General features: G+C 45.4%; 1 protein-coding gene across 7 annotated transcripts in view; it reads right to left on the bottom strand.

Moving 5' to 3' along the window:
• Window positions 1-2,855: 2,855 nt before the first annotated feature.
• Window positions 2,856-20,241, bottom strand: part of NRG4 (neuregulin 4) — a 141,133-nt gene continuing 123,747 nt past the window's right edge. For all 7 annotated transcript variants that reach the window (XM_067471285.1, XM_067471281.1, XM_067471286.1 and 4 more), the window contains 4 exons: window positions 10,910-11,059; window positions 6,342-6,421; window positions 5,065-5,177; window positions 2,856-3,265 (listed from right to left, as the gene is read on the bottom strand). In XM_067471285.1, the coding sequence (XP_067327386.1) occupies window positions 5,164-5,177; window positions 6,342-6,421; window positions 10,910-11,059 (244 nt within the window). In that variant the 3' untranslated portion in view covers window positions 2,856-3,265; window positions 5,065-5,163. The remainder of the gene's footprint in view (window positions 3,266-5,064; window positions 5,178-6,341; window positions 6,422-10,909; window positions 11,060-20,241) is intronic.

Raw genomic sequence — 20,241 nt, 5'->3', positions numbered from 1 at the left:
CTCTTAACCTTCCTAATGTCGCGACCTCTTAACACAGTTCTTGGGCTCCTTTATATGTGGATTAGAGGTCTCCATTTCACTTGTATTCATTGCCATGTGGAGACTTTGGCCTTTATTTGCCGGGCTCTGTGTCCGTTCTGTTTTGCAGAATGAGTTTTGAATCTATTGAAACATTGGTCTTATTAGGGCCCTTCCAGACAAGCCCTATATCCCGGATCTAATTCCAGGTCTGCCCACGCAAAGCAGGTGAATGAAACATGCAGAATAATCACAGGATGCCTTAAACCTACACCTGTTGAGAGACTCTACAACAGTAGCTCTCAACCTTCCTAATGCCACAACTTCTTAACACAGTTCCTGGCCTTCTTTATACGTGGATTAGAGATCTCCATTTTACTTGTATTCATTGCCGTATGGAGACTTTGGCCTTGATATGCTGGGCTCTGTGTCCTTTCTATATTGCAGAATGAGTTTTGAATCTATTGAAACATTGGTCTTGTTAGGGCCCTTCCAGACAAGCCCTAGATCCCAGGATCGAATCCCAGGTGAACATGGCATTGAACGAAACATGCAGAGTAATCACAGGATGCCTTAAACCTACACCTGTTGAGAGACTCTACAACAGTGGCTCTCAACCTTCCTAATGCCGCAACCTCTTAACACAGTTCCTGGGCTTCTATATATATGGATTGGAGGTCTCCATTTTACTTGGATTCATTGCCGTATGGAGACTTTGGCCTCGATTTGCCGGGCTCTGTGTCCGTTCTGTTTTCGCAGAATGAGTTTTGAAATCTATTGAAACATTGGTCTTGTTAGGGCCCTTCCAGACAAGCCCTATATCCCAGGATTGAATCCCAGGTCTGCCCACGCGAAGCAGGTGAACATAGCATTGAACGAAACATGCAGAATAATCACAGGATGTCTTAAACCTACACCTGTTGATAGACTCTACAACAGTGGCTCTCAACCTGCCACAAACTATTAACACAGTTCCTGATGTTCTGGTGACCTCCAACCATAATGCTATTTTCCTTGCTCCTTCATAACTGCCATTTTACTGCTGTTATGAATCATAATATAAATCTCCAATGTGCATGATGTATTTTCATTCACTGGGCCAAATTTGGCACAGATACCCCATACGCCCAAATTTAAATACTGCTGAGGTTGGGTGGGGGATATTCCTTTTGTCTTTTGAGAGTTGTGGTTGCTGGGATTTATGGTTAACCTACAAAGAACTTTCTGAACTCCACCAGTGATGGAATGGAACCAAACTTGGCACACAGAACTCCCATGAGTTCTAAAAGAGTTTGGTGAGCATTGGCCTTGAGTTTTGGAGTTGTAGTTCACCTACATCCAGAGATCACTGTGGACTCAAACCGTGATGGATCTGGACCAAACTTAGCACAAATACTCAATATGCCCAAACGTGAACACTGGTGGAGCTTGGGGAAATAGACCAGGACATTTGGGAGTTGTAGTTGGTGGGATTTATAGCTCACCTATTACCAAAGAGCACTGTGGACTCAAACAGTGATGGAGATTGACCAAACCGGGCACAAATACTCAATATGCCCAGACGTGAACACTGGTGGAGTTTGGGGAAACTACCTTGACATTTGGGAGTTGTCGCTGGGATTTAAAGTTCACCTACAACTAAAGAGCTCTGTGGACTCAAACAGTGATGGATCTGGACCAAACTTGGCGCAAATACTCAATATGCCCAAACGTGAACACTGGTGGAGTTTGAGGGAAATAGACCTGGACATTTGGGAGTTGTAGTTGCTGGGATTTATAGTTCACCTACAACCAAAGAGCACTGTGGACTCAAACAGTGATGGATCTGGACCAAACTTGGCACAAATACTCAATATGCCCAGACGTGAATACTGGTTGAGTTTGGGGAAAATACCTTGACATTTGGGAGTTGTAGCTGCTGGGATTTATAGTTCACCTACAACCAAAAAACATTCTGATCCCCACCAATGATAGAATTGGGCCAAACTTCTCACACAGAACCCCCATGCCTTGAAGGGACTTGCTGGCATGAGCCTCCCTCCACAATTACACACTGCCTCGCCTGCACATGCGCACCACGGTGCTATGTGCCGAGCACGCCTTCTCTTCCCTCCCTGCTTGGAGTCTCAGAAACAGCTCTCCTTTTGGCTGAGAGGCCGGCCAATCACAGTGGAGGAGGACCTTTGATGAGAGGATTTGCCGTCTGTTTCCAAAAAGGAAGAGAAGGGCAGGTGGAGAGATCTTCAGCTTTCTCTGCCAAAGGGATTCCGAAGACCACCAGAAATATATGTTTTCTTGATATTTGGGAGTTGTTGCTGGGATGTATAGCTCACCTACAATCAAAAAGCCCTCTGAACCCCACCAATGATAGAATTGAGCCAAACTTCCCACACACAACCCAACTGACTAACAGAATGCCTCTAGAACATGGCCATATAGCCCAAAAAAACCTACAACAACCCAGTGATTCCGGCCATGAAAGCCTTCGACAATACATATTTCCATGACCTTTAACATTAAAATGTGACTGATAATCGCACTCAGTACAGTATTGCATGTCCTTGTAATCAGATTCACTCAGGTCAGAACTGAATTAGAAATCTAAGTCCATTTCTTAGAGAGTTCATTATCACGAGTGATGTTGTGTTGTGCAGTATCCTAGCTGTTGTGCTTTTCCAAGATTGTGCAGTGACTCTGGGGGAAAGTAGTGGGCATTGGCGGCCATTTTTTGTGGCTCAACACAGTTCTAGACGCGTTCTGTTGACTGACATCCATTGTGTCCCAAAAACCTCGTTGCCCGAAACCTTCCCGAAACCTTCCAACTAGTCGAGAACATATTACGATTCTGCACGTTTTATCATGTGAAAAAGTAAATTTTATTATTTTGTTGACTGCATCTTCTCTGACCCATGAGGATCCACTCCACACAATCAAGGTCCTTTTTATTTTCCATACCTTTTAAAATATATATACATTTTGCCTCTGATAAAAAGGAAGGGATGGAATGCAGTGCTTTCTCGGGATTCCCGAATGGCGTCCTGACGTGATTCAACAGTACTTCCTCTGTTTCCATTCGTGAAGATGAAACTGGTTGTAATCCATCTCTTGGCAGCTTCACATACCTCTGGCCTTCTCTGCTTGACAAGGGCAACATGATCAATGCACAGCTATGCTCAAACACCACGTCCTGTGAAATATTAGCAAGATTGTCTTCTTTCACAGTATCTTGGAATAGTGTTCTGGATTCCTGGAAAAAAAATATACAGAACAGGCAATTATTGAAAAATATTAGGAAGGCATATCAAATATAGTGCAATGATTCAGGCTAAGCCCATTCTTTATCATTTATAGTAGTGATTCCCAACCTTATTTTGATCAGGGACCGCTTTGACAGGAGACCGCTTTGACAGGGACCACTCTGATCAAGGACCGCTCTGACCAGGGACCACTCTGATCAAGGACCGCTCTGACCAAGGACCACTCTGACCAAGGACTGCTCTGACCCAGGACCACTTTGACCAGGGACCTCTCTGACCAGGGACCACTTTGACCAGGGACCTCTCTGACCAGGGACCGCTTTGACCAAGGACCACTTTGATCAAGGACCACTCTGACCAAGGACTGCTCTGACCCAGGACCACTTTGACCAGGGACCTCTCTGACCAGGGACCACTCTGATCAAGGACCGCTCTGATCAAGGACCGCTTTGACCAGGGACCGCTTTGACCAGGAACCGATCTGACCAGGGACCACTTTGACCAGGGACCACTCTGACCAAGGACCACTTTGACCAGGGACCGCTTTGACCAGGGACCACTCTGATCAAGGACCACTTTGATCAAGGACCGCTCTGATCAAGGACCGCTCTGACCAAGGACCGCTCTGACCCGGGACCACTTTGACCAGGGACCTCTCTGACCAGGGACCACTCTGATCAAGGATCACTTTGACCAGGGACCACTCTGGCCAAGGATCCCTTTGACCAGGGATTGCTCTGACCACGGACCACTTTAATCAGGGACCACTCTGACCAGAGACCTCTCTGACCAGGGACCACTTTGACCAGGGACCACTCTGACCAAGGACCACTTTGACCAGGGACCGCTTTGACCAGGGACCACTCTGATCAAGGACCACTCTGATCAAGGACCGCTCTGACCAAGGACCGCTCTGACCCGGGACCACTTTGACCAGGGACCTCTCTGACCAGGGACCACTCTGATCAAGGATCGCTTTGACCAGGGACCTCTCTGACCAGGGACCACTCTGACCAAGGATCCCTTTGACCAGGGACTGCTCTGACCAGGGATTGCTCTGACCAGGGATTGCTCTGACCACGGACCACTCTGACCAGAGACCTCTCTGACCAGGGATCACTTTGACCAGGGGCCACTCTCCAACGTTAGTACCAAAAGGTTTACAAATTAGTTTTTGGTCAACTTGAGATTCGGTTTGGTTATTTGGGATGCTGAATCAGAAAATTGCACTGGATAGACCACATCAGCTCTACTTTCTGATACAGAACATATGCCACCCAGTAGTCGCCATCTGCTCACCCTCAGAAAACCATATTTCATAAGCCTCGGTGCTATAAGAGGGTTTTGCGAGACCAGTCGCTCATTGCAACGGTGTAGTAATGCCCCGGACCATATTTTAGTTTTGCAGACCACTGGTGGTCCACGGACTATAGGTTGGGAACCACCAAATTATACCTTGCTGATTTACACATCATGTTTAAAAAATAGAGATATATTCAGATGGTTGAAAGGGCATTGGTCTAAGTGTCATGCCATTGGCTCTCTTCAAATGACATCTAGTCGGTTCCTGTTCTATTAACTGCTGTTATAAAACAGTAACTATAGTAATTAAACAGAAAACAGCATGAGAGACATCAGGGGAAAATCTCTTAATTTTTGCACAGTCTTTTTGAATTAGTAGAATCCCCTTAAATATAACGAATTTGGTTTGATAAAACACTAATTTTTTCTGGTCAGCACAACATCTATCTATATATCTCGGTGATTTTTCTCTGTTTGGTGGTCTTACCATATTCCCCGACGCAGTTTTAGTTTTGCTACGGCTGCTTTGGTTGTTGATGTCGGATCATTTCCGCTTTTAGTTCAAACTTTCCTGCTTTTTATCTCTTTATTCCGTGATTTCTGTGAAGAAGTAAACATTTTCACCAAGGGTTTATTTTCAGTCAAGATGGTTTCACCCCACCCCAGCAATACATGGTTTGAAACCTATTTAACCTCAGCAGACCGAAAGCCAAAACCAAGGTTACAACAACATCTATTATAGAACTCCAGTATGCTGATGACAACGTCGTCTGTGCACATTCAGAAGAAGACCTACAAGCCACTCCAAACACCTTCGCAGAAGCATATGAGAAGCCCAGCCTGTCATTAAACATCGAGAAAACCAAAGTCTTCTTCCAGCAGTCACCAGCCAATCCCTCTCCAATGCCAGAAATACAGCTTAATGGTGTAACATTAGAAAATGTTGACCATTTCTGCTTCCTTGGCAGCCACCTCTCCACCAAAGTTGACGCCGAAATACAACACTGCCTGAGCTTTACAAGTGCAGCATTTTTCCGAATGAAGCAGAGAGTGTTTGAGGACTGGGACATCCGTAGGGATACCAAGGTGCTTGTTTCTAAAGCTATTGTCCTCCCAACCCTGCTATATGCCTGTGAGACGTGGACTGTCTACAGATGTCTCATGCAATGCCTGGAATGATTCCATCAGCGTTGCCTCTGGAAAATCCTGCAAATCTCTTGAGAAGACAAGCGGACAAATGTCAGCGTGCTGGAAGAAGCAAAGACCACCAGCATTGAAGCGATGGTCCTCTGCCATCAACTCCGCTGAACCTGCCACGTTGTCAGATGCCCGACTACCGTCTCCCAAAGCATTTACTCTACTCTGAACTCAAGAACAGGAAACAGAATGTTGGTGAACAGGAAAAGAGATTGAAAGATGGGCTCAAAACAAGCCTTAAAAACTCTGGGATAGACACTGAGAACTGGGAAGCCCTGGCACTTGAACGCTCTAGCTGGAGGTCAGCTGTGACCAGCAGTGCTGCAGAATTTGAAGAGACACGAATGGAGGGCGAAAGAGAGAAATGTGCCAAGCAGAAGGCATGTCAAGCCAACCCCGACTGGGACAACCTTCCACCTGGAAACCAATGCCCTCACTGCGGGAGAACATGTAGGTCAAGAATTGGGCTCCACAGCCACCAACGGACCCACCGACAGAACACTGACCTTGGAGGACAATCTTACTTGGACAAAGAGGGTTTGCCTAAGTGAAAAAAATTGTACTCACTTTGGGGAGGAACGCTGTTGTCACCTTCGATAAGGCTTTCGCCACGTTCTGCTGAACTGGTCCGTGAGATCTGTCCCCTCCTGACAGGTAATGAGACATGAAAAAGAAGAAGAAGAAAAACGTGAGGATCTGAGGTGTTAAGCGAAATCATAGGAGGAAATTTGTACTTGTGGCTTTTGCAACTACGATGTCATCAGATAGATAGACCTTAGAGTTTTAAATGACCCACAGTCCCATTTATTTATTTCGTATCAAAAGCATTGTATAAATAAGTATATAACTGATAAAAATAGACGGCACACAAGCGGCTAAATATTTTTTGATCAAAAATGGGAAACAGCGACTGCATTATCTGTAACTTTAAACAATTATTCTGTACACGAGGCAGGACATTGTGGACAAGCATACAGGTGCGGAGTGGTGGAGGATTCTTCTAAGTATGAGGGAAGTTCATTAAAGATTTCCCCTGACCCACTTCTATTTATCATAGGATGCTGAAACTGCACATATGTCATGATATACGTCTCTATAGGTTAGGTACCAATTTACAACTCAGAACTGACAACGGTCTTGATGTGACAAGTGCTGAAGTGGAGTGAGGTTTGAGAATGGATTCAGTGGAATACAGAGCAGTCCTCCAATTCCTTGACTTGAAAAGCTGCACACCAAAGGAGACATTTGAGGAGATGGATGACATTTATGGTGATGATTCCCCATCAGATGATGGAGTCAAGAACTGGCATCATCCATTTCAATGTGGTCGGATTTCGGTGCAAACAGCTCCAATTCCAGGGCGACTCCATTCTCTTGATGAACACACCATCCAGCAAGTGGAGGTCACCATTTTGGAAAATCACCGTATAAACATTCTCCAACTATCCCAAAATGTCAAGATGAGTGTGGGGTCCATGGAAAACATCATCCAAGATCACTTTCACATACTTAAAGTGTCCACTCGCTGAGTTCCCCAGCTGCTCACGTCTTCCCAGGAGCAGGAACGAGTCGGATGCTCTCCAGCTCCCTTGACAATGATGTGCCACGGAAACCAGGAGGACTTTGTCAACAGACTGACCACACAGGAGGAAAGTTGGGTCCATCCCTCTGATCCTGAGACTCAAGTCCAGTCAATGCAATGGAAGCATCCTGACTCTCACCTCCAAAGAAGGCACGTGCCCAACTCCTGGCAGGCAAGGTCATTCCCAGAGGATTTTTGGATCAGCATGGAGATGGATGGATGGATTTCCTAGCATCATCACTGGGACATACTTGCTTCACTCCTGCAGACATTGCGGGAGGCCATCCAAAGAGACAATGTGGCATGCTCACCAAAAATGTCCACCTTCTGGAAGGCAATGCACCAGTTCACAACTCACCTGTTGCACACATGGAAGAAGCATGCTCCGGTGGCTTTGAAATTCTACCGTACCCCCCTGATTCCCCCGACCTCACACCATCGGACTTCCAATTCTTTCCAACAATGATGTTATTTTTGAAGGGCAAGCATTTCTGAGGTGACGAGACTCTGATTGACAAGCTGGAATTTGGGTTGTTGTAGGTTTTTTCGGGCTGTATGGCCATGGTCCAGAGGCATTCTCTCCTGACATTTCGCCTGCATCTATGGCAAGCATCCTCCGAGGTAGTGAGGTTTCACTACCTCTGAGGATGCTTGCCATAGATGCAGGCGAAAAGTCAGGAGAGAATGCCTCTGGACTATGGCCATACAGCCCGAAAAAACCTACAACAACCCAGTGATTCCGGCCATGAAAGCCTTCGACAATAGGCTGGAATGTGTCCAGAGGAGGGCAAACAAAATAATCAAGGGTCTGGAGAACAAGCCCTATGAGGAGCAGCTTAAGGAGCTGAGCATGTTTAGCCTGAAGAAGGCTATACATGATAGCCATGTATAAATATGTGAGAGGAAGTCACAGGGAGGAGGGAGCAAGCCTGTTTCCTGCTTCCCTGGAGACTAGGACACAATAGAACAATGGCTTCCAACTACAAGAAAGGAGATTCCATCTGAACATGCGGAAGAACTTCCTGACTGTGAGAGTCGTTCAGCAGTGGAACTCCCTGCCCCTGAGTGTGGTGGAGGCTCCTTCTTTGGAAGCTTTTAAACAGAGGCTGGATGGCCATCTGTCAGGGGTGATTTGAATGCAATATTCCTGCTTCTTGGCAGGGGGTTGGACTGAATGGCCCATGAGGTCTCTTCCAACTCTTTGATTCTATGATTATATGTTGCACACATGGAAAAAGCATGTTCCAATGGTTTTGAAATCCTACTGCACCCCTCTGATTCTCCCGACCTCACACCATCGGACTTCCACCTCTTTCCAACAATGATGTTATTTTTGAAGGGCAAGCATTTCTCAGGTGATGAGACTCTGATTGACAAGCTGGAATTTGTCCAGAGGAGGGCGACTAAAATGATCTGGAGAACAAGCCCTATGAGGAGCGGCTTAAGGAGCTGGGCATGTTTAGCCTGAAGAAGAGAAGGCGGAGAGGAGATATGATAGCCATGTATAAATATGTGAGAGGAAGCCACAGGGAGGAGGGAGCAAGCTTGTTTTCTGCTTCCCTGGAGACTAGGACGCAATGGAATAATGGCTTCAAACTACAAGAAAGGAGATGAGGAAGAACTTCCTGACTGTGGGAGCAGTTCAGCAGTGGAACTCTCTGCCCTGCAGTGTGTGGTGGAGGCTTCTTCTTTGGAAGCTTTTAAAAAGAGGCTGGATGGCCATCTGTCAGTGTGCTTTGAATGTAGTATTCCTACTTCTTGGCAGAACGGGATTGGACTAGATGGCCCATGAGGTCTCTTCCAACTCTAGGATTCTATGATTTCCGACATCACAACGTGGCTTTTGGAGCAACGTCTCGTCTTCTACAAGTGAGATGTTTACACTTGTTTAGAAAGATGGGGGAAGTGTGTGTCCAGAGGTCCCGAAGACTCAGAACTGGGCCAAATTTCATTGCTCTCAGTCCATAGGAAGTGGGTCAGGGGAAGTCTTTAACGGACGCCCTTCGTAGCGCCATTTTGCCAGGTTGTCTTTCGACCTGCCCACTCCACTTCTGAGTCTGTTCAGTCCCGTGAAATTATTTCTTGCATGAACCAAAGTGCCTTAAATCACTTGTTCACCTGAAACGGAGCTTTGTGTTGGTTTACTGAGGCTTTAGCAGATAATTCTGTGCTGTGCACCTTGCAAAGAAGGTCACTTGAATTATCAAACTGGGAGTCCAAAGCCTTACGCTAATAGTTTTTCCCATCTGCTCAATACAAGTTGGTGTTTAGAATAAGAATGCCGCCATCACAGCATGATCATGAACCTCAATCCTACAATAGTCGTTGTCCTTATGTCCACCTATCTTTGTGGCTCGCCCACATCTATGGCAGGCATCCTCAGAGGTTGTGACGTCTGTTGGAAACTAGGCAAGTGGGGTTTATAGATCTGTGGAATGTCCAGGGTGGGAGAAAGACTCCTGTCTGGGTTGCTGTGAATTTTCCAGGCTGTATGGCCATGCTCCAGAAGCATTCTCTCCTGACATTTCACCCACATCTATGGCAGGCATCCTCAGAGGTTGTGACGTCTGTTGGAAACTAGTCAAGTGGGATTTAATAGATATGTGGAATGTCCAGGGTGGGAGAAAGACTCATGTCTGGGTTGCTGTGAATTTTCCGGGCTGTGTGGCCATTCTCCAGAAGCATTCTCTCTTGACGTTTCATCCACATCTATGGCAAGCATCCTCAGAGGTTGTGACGTCTGTTGGAAACTAGGCAAGTGGGATTTAATAGATCTGTGGAATGTCCAGGGTGGGAGAAAGACTCTTGTCTGGGTTGCTGTGAATTTTCCAGACTATGTGGCCCTGCTCCAGAAGCATTCTCTCCTGACGTTTCACCCACATCTATGGCAGGCATCCTCAGAGGTTGTGACATCTGTTGGAAATTAGGCAAGTGGGATTTAATAGATCTGTGGAATGTCCAGGGTGGGAGAAAGACTCCTGTCTGGGTTGCTGTGAATTTTCCGGGCTGTGTGGCCATTCTCCAGAAGCATTCCCTCCTGACGTTTCACCCACATCTATGGCAGGCATCCTCAGAGGTTGTGACATCTGTTGGAAATTAGGCAAGTGGGATTTAATAGATCTGTGGAATGTCCAGGGTGGGAGAAAGACTCCTGTCTGGGTTGCTGTGAATTTTCCGGGCTGTGTGGCCATTCTCCAGAAGCATTCCCTCCTGACGTTTCACCCACATCTATGGCAGGCATCCTCAGAGGTTGTGACGTCTGTTGGAAACTAGGCAAGTGGGGTTTCTATATCTGTGGGACATTTCAGGCAAGTGTGAATGTTGCAATTTATTGCTTTGATTAGCATTGAATAGCCTTGCAGCAGGAAGCAGCCAAGCCTTGAAACTGTAAGGCTATTCAATGCTAATCAAGGGGATCAAGTGCAATATTCGCACTTGCCTCAAACAGACAAGCGCTCTTTACATATATTACAGATACTCTATTGCAGTTAAATGCATATACAAACAATTAGAAGAGGAGGTGGGGAGACGGAGGAGGGGGGTTCGGTTTTACCTGTAAAGAAAGAAGAAGGCTCCAGCCACCAAGACGCTCAGAACGACCACCGAAGCCAAAACAGCCGCAAACAGTTCGCCTCTTGAATGGCTCTTGATGCTAGCAAGTAAAATTTCCCCACACCGAGCTCCTGTGTAGTTTTCAACACACCTGCAATGCAAAGGTTTGCATGAATTGGTTGCTTTCTTAACCAAGATCAGTATGTATTCTTCCTCTGGTCAGTTCTTCCTTTATCTCATTTTGTTATTGCCTCTCCTGTGTATGATAACAGCAAACTTTGGACTTCCAGGTGTTTTGGACTTCAACTCCCACAATTCCTAGCAGCGTCAGGCCGTTTCCTTTTCAAATAATCCAGTTCCAATGTGGATTTTCTGCTTTGATAATCTGGATTATAGGGCAGTGTAGAACAGGCCTAAGAAACCTTGCTCTAGAGCTGTGTTTCTCAACCTGAGGGTCGGGACCCCTAAGGGGGTCGCCAGGGGGTGCCAAAAGAAAAAAGAAAACACAGTATTTTCTGTTGGTCATGAGAGTTCTGTGTGGGAAGTTTGGCCCAATTCTATCATTGGAGGGGATCAGAATGCTTTTTGATTGCAGGTGAACTATAAATCCCAGCAACTACAATTCCCAAATGTCAATGTCTATTTCCCCCAAGCTCCACCAGTGTTCAAATTTGGGCACATTGAGTATTTGTGCCAAGTTTGGTCCAGATCCATCATTGTTTGAGTGCACAGTGCTCTCTGGATGTAGGTGAACGACAACTCCAAAACTCAAGGTCAATGCCCACCAAACCCTTCCAGTAACTGTAAATCCCAGCAACTACAACTCCCAAATGCCAATGCCTATTTCCCCCAAGCTCCACCAGTGTTCAAATTTGGGCACATTGAGTATTTGTGCCAAGTTTAGTGCAGATCCATCATTGTTGGAGTGCACAGTGCTCTCTGGATGTAGGTGAACTACAATTCCAAAACTCAAGGTCAGTGCCCACCAAACCCTTCCAGTAAGTATAAGTCCCAGCAACTACAACTCCCAAATGTCAATGTCTATTTCCTCCAAGCTCCACCAGTGTTCAAATTTGGGCACATTGATTATTTGTACCAAGTTTGGTCCAGATCCATCATTGTTTGAGTGCACAGTGCTCTCTGGATGTAGGTGAACTACAACTCCAAAACTCAAGGTCAATGCCCACCAAACCCTTCCAGTAACTATAAATCCCAGCAACTACAACTTCCAAATGACAAAATCATCCCCACCCCCACCCCAACCTCAAATTTGGATGTATTGGGTATTTGTGCCAAATTTGGTGCAGTGAATGAAAATACATCCTGCATATCAGATATTTAGATTACGATTCATAATAGTAGCAAAATTACAGTTATGAAATAGTAACAAAAATAATGTTATGGTTGAGGGTCACCACAGCTTGAGGAACTGAATTAAGGGGTCATGGCATTTGGAAGGTTGAGAAACCCTGTCTTCAGAGAAGTTAACTTCTCCATCGTGGTCCCTGTGAAAGTGCACATATGGTATTGCCTGCGCCCCGTGGCGACCCTAGGTAATTTTCAACTGTAAGCAAACAGTATTTTGACGACGACGCCCCCCCCCCCCCAACCAATCACTGATATATATATATATATTCTGTTCGTCGTGGGAGTTCTGTGTGCCATATTTGGTTCATTTCCATCATTGGTGGAGTTCAGAATGCTCTTTGATCGTAAGTGAACTATACATCCCAGTAACTTCAACTCGCATATGTCAAGGTCTATTTTCCCCCAAGAACGCTTCAAGAGCGCCCCTGGGCAAAATCAACTATACTGTAAATGCTTACTTTGCGTAATGGGTTGAGCCGCCCCTGTCTGCGCCTGCGTAGAAAATACCATATGTACGAGTTTCACAGGTGACCACTTGGAGAAACATTAGTGGTCACCTGTGCAATCATTACTTTTCTGACTTATAGAAACCTTGAGGGTTTTCTCAAGGAAACCTTGGGATTTTCATTGCAAAATTTGTTCAGAAGAGAGTTTCCATTGCTTCTCACTGAATTTCCATAGCCAAGTGGAACCTGTTCTTGAGAATCGTGCTCCAACCACGGCCCCATTCTGGCTCCCCTTGAGGCATATACACGGTTTAATGCATTTTATCTCACTCCCAAACGCATCTGTGCATTTGAAACCTTAAAAACGCCAATTCTGGGTGGCCGGATCAATATGTGCTCCATCCGAGGGCCAAGCCAATGTGAATGGGCAGCAGATGGTGTTGGGGAAAATCCTCCTGCAAGTCTCTACTAAGCAGGAATTAGACTAATTCAGCAAGGAGAAGGGAGGGTGCCGTTCTGAACTCCCACTCTTCTCCACCCTTGCGCTTTGGGGACTTTGATTTCCTTCTGCAGAATAAAGCAAAATAATCTCTTTCAAAATAATATCCTAAGTGGAATGTTTCATTTGAGAAGAAGGGTCGAGAAGGGACTTATGAGGATGCAGACATGGCAGTCTGAAATACACATGTGATTGCTTCTTCAGAATACATGGATTTATTTATCGTGTCAGAGGGTTCCACTGCTGAACAGCCCTCACAGTAGTAAATTCTTAAAATCATAGAATCCTAGAGTTGGAAGAGACCTCATGGGCCATCCAGTCCAACCCCATTCTGCCAAGAAGCAGGAAAATTGCATTCAAAGCACCCCTGACAGATGGGCATCCAGCCTCTGTTTAAAATTCTCCAAAGAGCCTCTGCCACACTCCTGGGGCAGAGAGTTCCACTGCTGAATAGCTCTCACAGTTAGTAAATTCTTAGAATCATAGAATCCTAGAGTTAGAAGAGACCTCATGGGCCATCCAGTCCAACCCCATTCTGCCAAGAAGCAGGAAAATTGCATTTAAAGCACCCCTGACAGATGGCCATCCAGCCTCTGTTTAAAAGCTTCCAAAGAAGGAGCCTCCACCACAATCCGGGGCAGAGAGTTCCACTACTGAACGGCTCTCACAGTCAGGAAGTTCTTCCTCATGTTCAGGTGGAATCTCCTTGAGCGAACAAACAACAACAACAAATGAGAAATACCAAGTTTGTTCAAGATCATCTATTGAATGCAAAGAGAGAGAGACAGAGAGACAGAGAGAGAGAGGATTTCTTCCCCATTGAAAAGAGAGCAACTGGAGTAACTTGCATGACCTGCTGGACCTGTATTTCCTTATTCTGCTCACTTATCACAGATGCAGAAGACGCATCTTGTTTTGCATTCGAACACTTTGCATGCAACAACCTGACTAAAGCTCAAACGGATGTCTGTCCTTCAATTGTGGCCTCGGATGACCAACTGAGTTCAATATCACGTTCCTCAATTAATTTATCTCATTACCGCACATGTTGAACTGTAAGAAGGAATTCTGTAAAATCCATTAGGTGACAAATTCTCTTTCTGGGGGAATCCCTTCCATTTGGCTCACATCTTCACCATTGGTCCTGAATGCGGAACCATGAGCCGCGCAACCCTGGCATCGGTCATAAAAGGATTCATGAGCAGAGTTCAGAATCAAGAGGCTATTTTTGCCACCCTCGGAGTGGGTATTTACATACAAGGCACGTGAACGGTGAAAAACCCCTGATTTCTCTGATTAGAATGGAGTTCTGAACAGAATGCTCTCTGTTCTCATTAATGGCGCTAATCAGAAGGAAAGCCGCGGGGGTCCCGGACGGGCGTGCAGCGCCTCTTGAGCAGCAGACGGGGCGGAAAGAAGGAAGAGTCCTTCTGGCCACAAAGTCAAGGGATTGACACAGGCAGACTTAAGGTTTCCAAGGTATTCTTATTTCCATTTGGATGTGAAAAATGAAGGTGCTTTCATTAAATTAATATCACGAAATATACAATAGGCAAATTATTTCCTGCAATCTCGCCACTTCCCTATCAGGTTTGACATTGCAAAGACATTTAACTGTGCAAGTTTTTGTGGAGAGCAGTTTCTCCTATTCTATTACTGAATATATAACCCCTGCGAGCGCAGCATTTTTCCAAATGAAGCAGAGAGTGTTTGAGGACCGGGACATCCGTAGGGAAACCAAGGTGCTTGTCTATAAAGCTATTGTCCTCCCAACCCTGCTATATGCCTGCGAAACGTGGACTGTCTACAGGCGTCACATGATGGAACGATTCCATCAGCACTGCCTCCGGAAAATCCATCACCTGAGCTCTGCGAGGGCAGCAATTTTTCCGAATGAAGCAGAGAGTGTTTGAGCACCGGGACATCCATAGGAATACCAAGGTGCTTGTTTACAAAGCTGTTGTCCTCCCAACACTGCTTTACACCTATGAAATGTGGACTGTCTACAGACGTCACATGCAACTCCTGGAACTATTCCATCAGCGCTGCCTCCAAAAAATCCTGCATATCTCTTGGGAAGACAAGCGGACAAACGTCAGCATGCTGGAAGAAGCAAAGACCACCAGCATCGAAGCGATGGTCCTCCGCCATCAGCTCCGCTGGACCGGCTACATTGTCCAGATGCCCGACCACCGTCTCCCAAAGCAGTTGCTCTACTCCAAACTCAAGAACGGAAAATGGAATGTTGGTGGGCAGGAAAAGAGATTGAAAGATGGGCTCAAAGCCAACCTTAAAAACTCCGGCATAGACACTGAGAACTGGGAAGCGCTCCAGATGGAGGTCAGCTGTGACCAACAGTGCTGTAAATTTGAAGAGGCACGAATGGAGGGTGAAAGAGAGAAACGTGCCAAGAGGAAGGCGCATCAAGCCAACCCCGACCGAGACCGCCTTCCACCTGGAAACCGATGCCCTCACTGCAGAAGAAGATGTAGGTCTAGAATAGGGCTCCAAAGCCACCTACGAACCTACCCCCAGGACACCGAACTTGGGGGACCATCATCCTCGGACAACGAGGGATTGCCTAAGTAAGTATATAACCCCCACTTCTTGTCTCATTTTTCCCACTCCTCTTCCATTTTTAGAGGTTTGCTTTTGCAAAGGATTCTCTATATTTTGCTCCAGAGGAGACATTGCATAATTACTTGGAAGTCATTAACTTTGAAAGTGTTTGCATTGTTAATTTAGTATTTGGAGCTGTATCGTTTGATGTAATATACTACAGATGCATTGGTTACCAATTGAGCACCGGATCATTTTCAAAGTGATGGAACCCACCTTTAAGGCCTTGCATGGTGTGGGGCCAATGTACCTGAGGGACCGCCTCACCCCCTAAAAACCCCAGAGATCCCTCCATTCTGAGGACCAAGATCTATTGGAAATTCCAAGTGTCAAGACCTTGCGTCTAACAGCAACCAGACGCAGAGCCTTTACAGCAGTGGCACCATCACTCTGGAATACTCTGCCACCCAAAGTCCATGCCTTGCGGGACTTATCAGCTTTCCGCAGGGCTTGTAAGACATAACTGTTTTGACAGGCCTTTGATCCTTGATATTGCTGCTTTTAAATTGTTTTAAACTGTTTTTAAATTGTGTTCGATTTTAGCCATTCTTGTAAGCCTCTCCGAGCCCCAGGGGAGCGGCGGCATATACATTCGAATAATTAATAACTAAATAAATAAATAAATAAATAAATAAATCATCATCTATATAAATAAAAATGTAATGTTAGTTTGTAGGGTTAACATAACTCAAAAACCACTGGACAAATTGCCGCCAAATTTGGTCACAAGACAATCTACTAACCCAAGGAGTGACCATCACTCAAAAAATTGATTTTGTCATTTGGGAGTTGTTGCTGGGATTTATAGTTCACCTACAATCAAAGAGCACTGTGAACACCAATGATGGAATTGGACCAAACTTGGCACACAGTTCTCCCATGACCAACAGAAAATACTGGAAGGATCTGGTGGACATTGACCTTGAGTTCGAGAGTGCAGAGAGCCCTGTGGATTCAAACAATGATGGGTCTGGACCAAACTTGGCACGAATATTCCATATGCCCAAATATGAACAGAGATGGAGTTTGGGGAAAATAGACCTTGACAATTGGGAGTTGCAGTTACTGGGATTTATAGTTCACCTACAATCAAAGAGCATTCTGAATCCCACCAACGACAGATTTCAGGCAAACTTCCCACAACGAACCCCCATAACCAACGGAAAATACTTAAGGCCATCCAGTCCAACTCCCTTCACCAGGACAAGAAAATGTAATCAAAGCCCTCCTGACAAAGAGCCAACCAGCCATAGATATAAATAGATAGATATGATTCACACACAGAGAGATATAGTATCATAGATTTGAAAGGGACCCCTAAAGAAGGACAATGATATGTTGCATGTTCCACGGTGGGCAAACCGACAATCTGACAAAGACACAACAAAAAATACTGTTTACCCACAAGCATAAAGAAATTACATATATTAAAAACCAACACTTTCCCATTACTTTTTTTCCAATCACCAAACTGGGCCACAGCATCGCCTGGCAGGGGTGGCTAATCATCATCATCATCATCATCATCATCATCATCATCATTTTCGCCTCCTGAAAAGTTCATCTTTCAAAGCCAGAAGTGTACATTTGGTCACTTCTGACTTTCTCTTGGGGGCATTTTTGTCAGTATAGTTCGGGCATGCAATCCAACAGTCATTGCAATCCGATGGTCATTGCAATCCGATGGTCATTGTAATCCGACGGTCGTGGCAATCCGACGGTCATTGCAATCCGATGGTCATTGCAATCTGACGGTCATTGCAATCCAACGGTCATTGCATTCTGACGGTCATTGCAATCCAATGATCATTGCAACCCAATGGTCATTACAATCCAACGGTCATTGCAGTCTGACAGTCTTTGCAATCTGACAGTCATTTCAATCCAATGGTCATTGCAACCCACTGGTCATTGCAATCCAACAGTCATTGCAATCCAACGGTCATTGCAATTCAACAATCATTACAATCCAACAGTCATTGCAATCCAATGGTCATTGCAACCCAATGGTTATTGTAATTCAAAGGTCATTGCAATTCAGTGGTCATTGCAATCCAATGCTCATTGCATTCCAACAGTCATTGCAATCCAATGGTCATTGCAATCCAATGGTCATTGCAATCCAACAGTCATTGCAATCCAACGGTCATTGCAATTCAACAGTCATTGCAATCCAACGGTCATTGCAATCCAACGGTCATTGCAATCCAATGGCCATTGCAATCCAACGGTCATTGCAATCCAACAGTCATTGCAACCCAATGGTTATTGTAATTCAAAGGTCATTGCAATTCAGTGGTCATTGCAATCCAATGCTCATTGCATTCCAACGGTCATTGCAATCCAACGGTCATTGCAATCCAATGGTCATTGCAATCCAACAGTCATTGCAATCCAACGGTCATTGCAATTCAATAGTCATTGCAATCCAACGGTCATTGCAATCCAATGGTCATTGCAACCCAATGGTTATTGTAATTCAAAGGTCATTGCAATTCAGTGGTCATTGCAATCCAATGGTCATTGCATTCCAATGGTCATTGCAATCCAACGGTCATTGCAATCCGACAGTCTTTGCAATCTGACGGTCATTTCAATCCAATGGTCATTGCAACCCACTGGTCATTGCAATCCAACAGTCATTGCAATCCAATGGTCATTGCAATTCAACAGTCATTGCAATCCAACAGTCATTGCAATCCAATGGTCATTGCAATTCAACAGTCATTACAATCCAACAGCCATTGCAATCCAACAGTCATTGCAATCCAATGGTCATTGCAATCCAATGGTCATTGCAATCCAATGGTCATTGCAACAACAGTTGTTCATTCTTGCTTAGAATCCTTCAAGAAAGGTTTTTGGATCTGAAACAGAAAGGGCGCTCAGTTGCTTCAGAGGACCGAGAAGCCTGCCCTTGAGGAAAGAGTTCTGGAGCTGGGGTATCGCATTTGCCTAGTTCTCAGAAAACAATCCTGGGCTGAATCAGCAAGAGGGAAAGTACAGCCCTGACTAAGGAGGGGAGGCAGGGAAAGGAAGATCGGCCCTTTGGGAAACTCCGTATTTTGGGAAATGCTGCCAGAAGCTCAACCTGGAATGTCCACTTCCCATCTAAGGTTGCCAAGTTTCATCAAGGACAGAGCTTCCTCCATCTATATAAATAATAACATGACATGACAAAAATAATAATAATTAAAAAACCACAACATGAGGATCTGTATTAAGAGGTCGCCGCATTACGAAAGTTGAGAAACACTGTTATAAGCCTATCGAGCTCTGAGGATGACCTGGGAAGGAATCCCACTGGAGCACTGCAGCACACCCAAATACCTGGGACTCACTCTGGACCATGCTCTGACTTACAAGAGTTTCATCTATGACAACGATCATGCCATCACCACTCAAGGAGGGAGCTTTGAAATGGTGGAACAGAAGCTCTCCAAAGTTTTAGGTGCTCTTACTGCCTATTCCAGGGAAAACCAGCTGATTCCTCATCCATCTAAAATGCAGACATCTCCTTTTAATCTCAAGAACAAACAAGCATCCCGGGCTCTGAGGATGACTTGGGAAGGAATCCCACTGGAGCATTACAACACACCCAAATACCTGGGAGTCACTCTGGACCGTGCTCTGACCTACAAGAAGCACTGCCTGAATATCAAGCAAAAAGTGGGCGCTGGAAACAATATCATACGAAAGCTGACTGGCACAACCTGGGGATCACAACCAGACACAGTGAAGGCATCTGCCCTTGCGCTATGCTACTCTGCTGAGTATTCATGCCCAGCATGGAACACATCTCACCACATGGATGTGGCTCTTCATGAGACATGCCGCATTATCACAGAATGTCTACTGAAGTAATAATACTGCACCACCTGATATCCGCTGGGAAGTAGCAGCCAGCAATGAAAGGACCAATTTATTTATTTATGTATTTCGGGTACTTCTACCCCACCCTTCTCAACCCCCTAAGTGGGGCACTCAGGGCGGCTTCCAACCGGCATGCGTTTGATGCCTACAATTCAACACAATAAAATACATAGTAACAGTAATTATAGACAGTTAAAAACATTACATTAATACAGTAAAAAGCCAGCCTGGTGGCCATCATTTCGCCAAGTCCGTAATTAAATTCATTCCGCTTATCATAGTCCGTTTCCAAAGCTTTAGTCGTCATTGTCCTTTGTCAGTCTGCCAGATTACCCAAAGGCCTGGTCCCATATCCATGTTTTTAATTTCCTTCTGAAAGAGAGGAGGGATGACGATTTCCCCGGGGAGTGAATTCCACAGGCGAGGGGCCACCACCGAGAAGACCCTGTCCATCGTCCCCGCCAATCTCGTTTGTGACAAGGGTGGGGCCAAGAACAGAAGACCTTAAATTCCTAGGCGGGACGTAGA

Source organism: Anolis sagrei, chromosome 9, assembly GCF_037176765.1.
Source record: "Anolis sagrei isolate rAnoSag1 chromosome 9, rAnoSag1.mat, whole genome shotgun sequence".
In the NCBI taxonomy this organism is placed as follows: domain Eukaryota; kingdom Metazoa; phylum Chordata; class Lepidosauria; order Squamata; family Dactyloidae; genus Anolis; species Anolis sagrei.
Note: the sequence above shows the minus strand (reverse complement) of the source record. Positions and strands in the feature narration are given on the sequence as shown.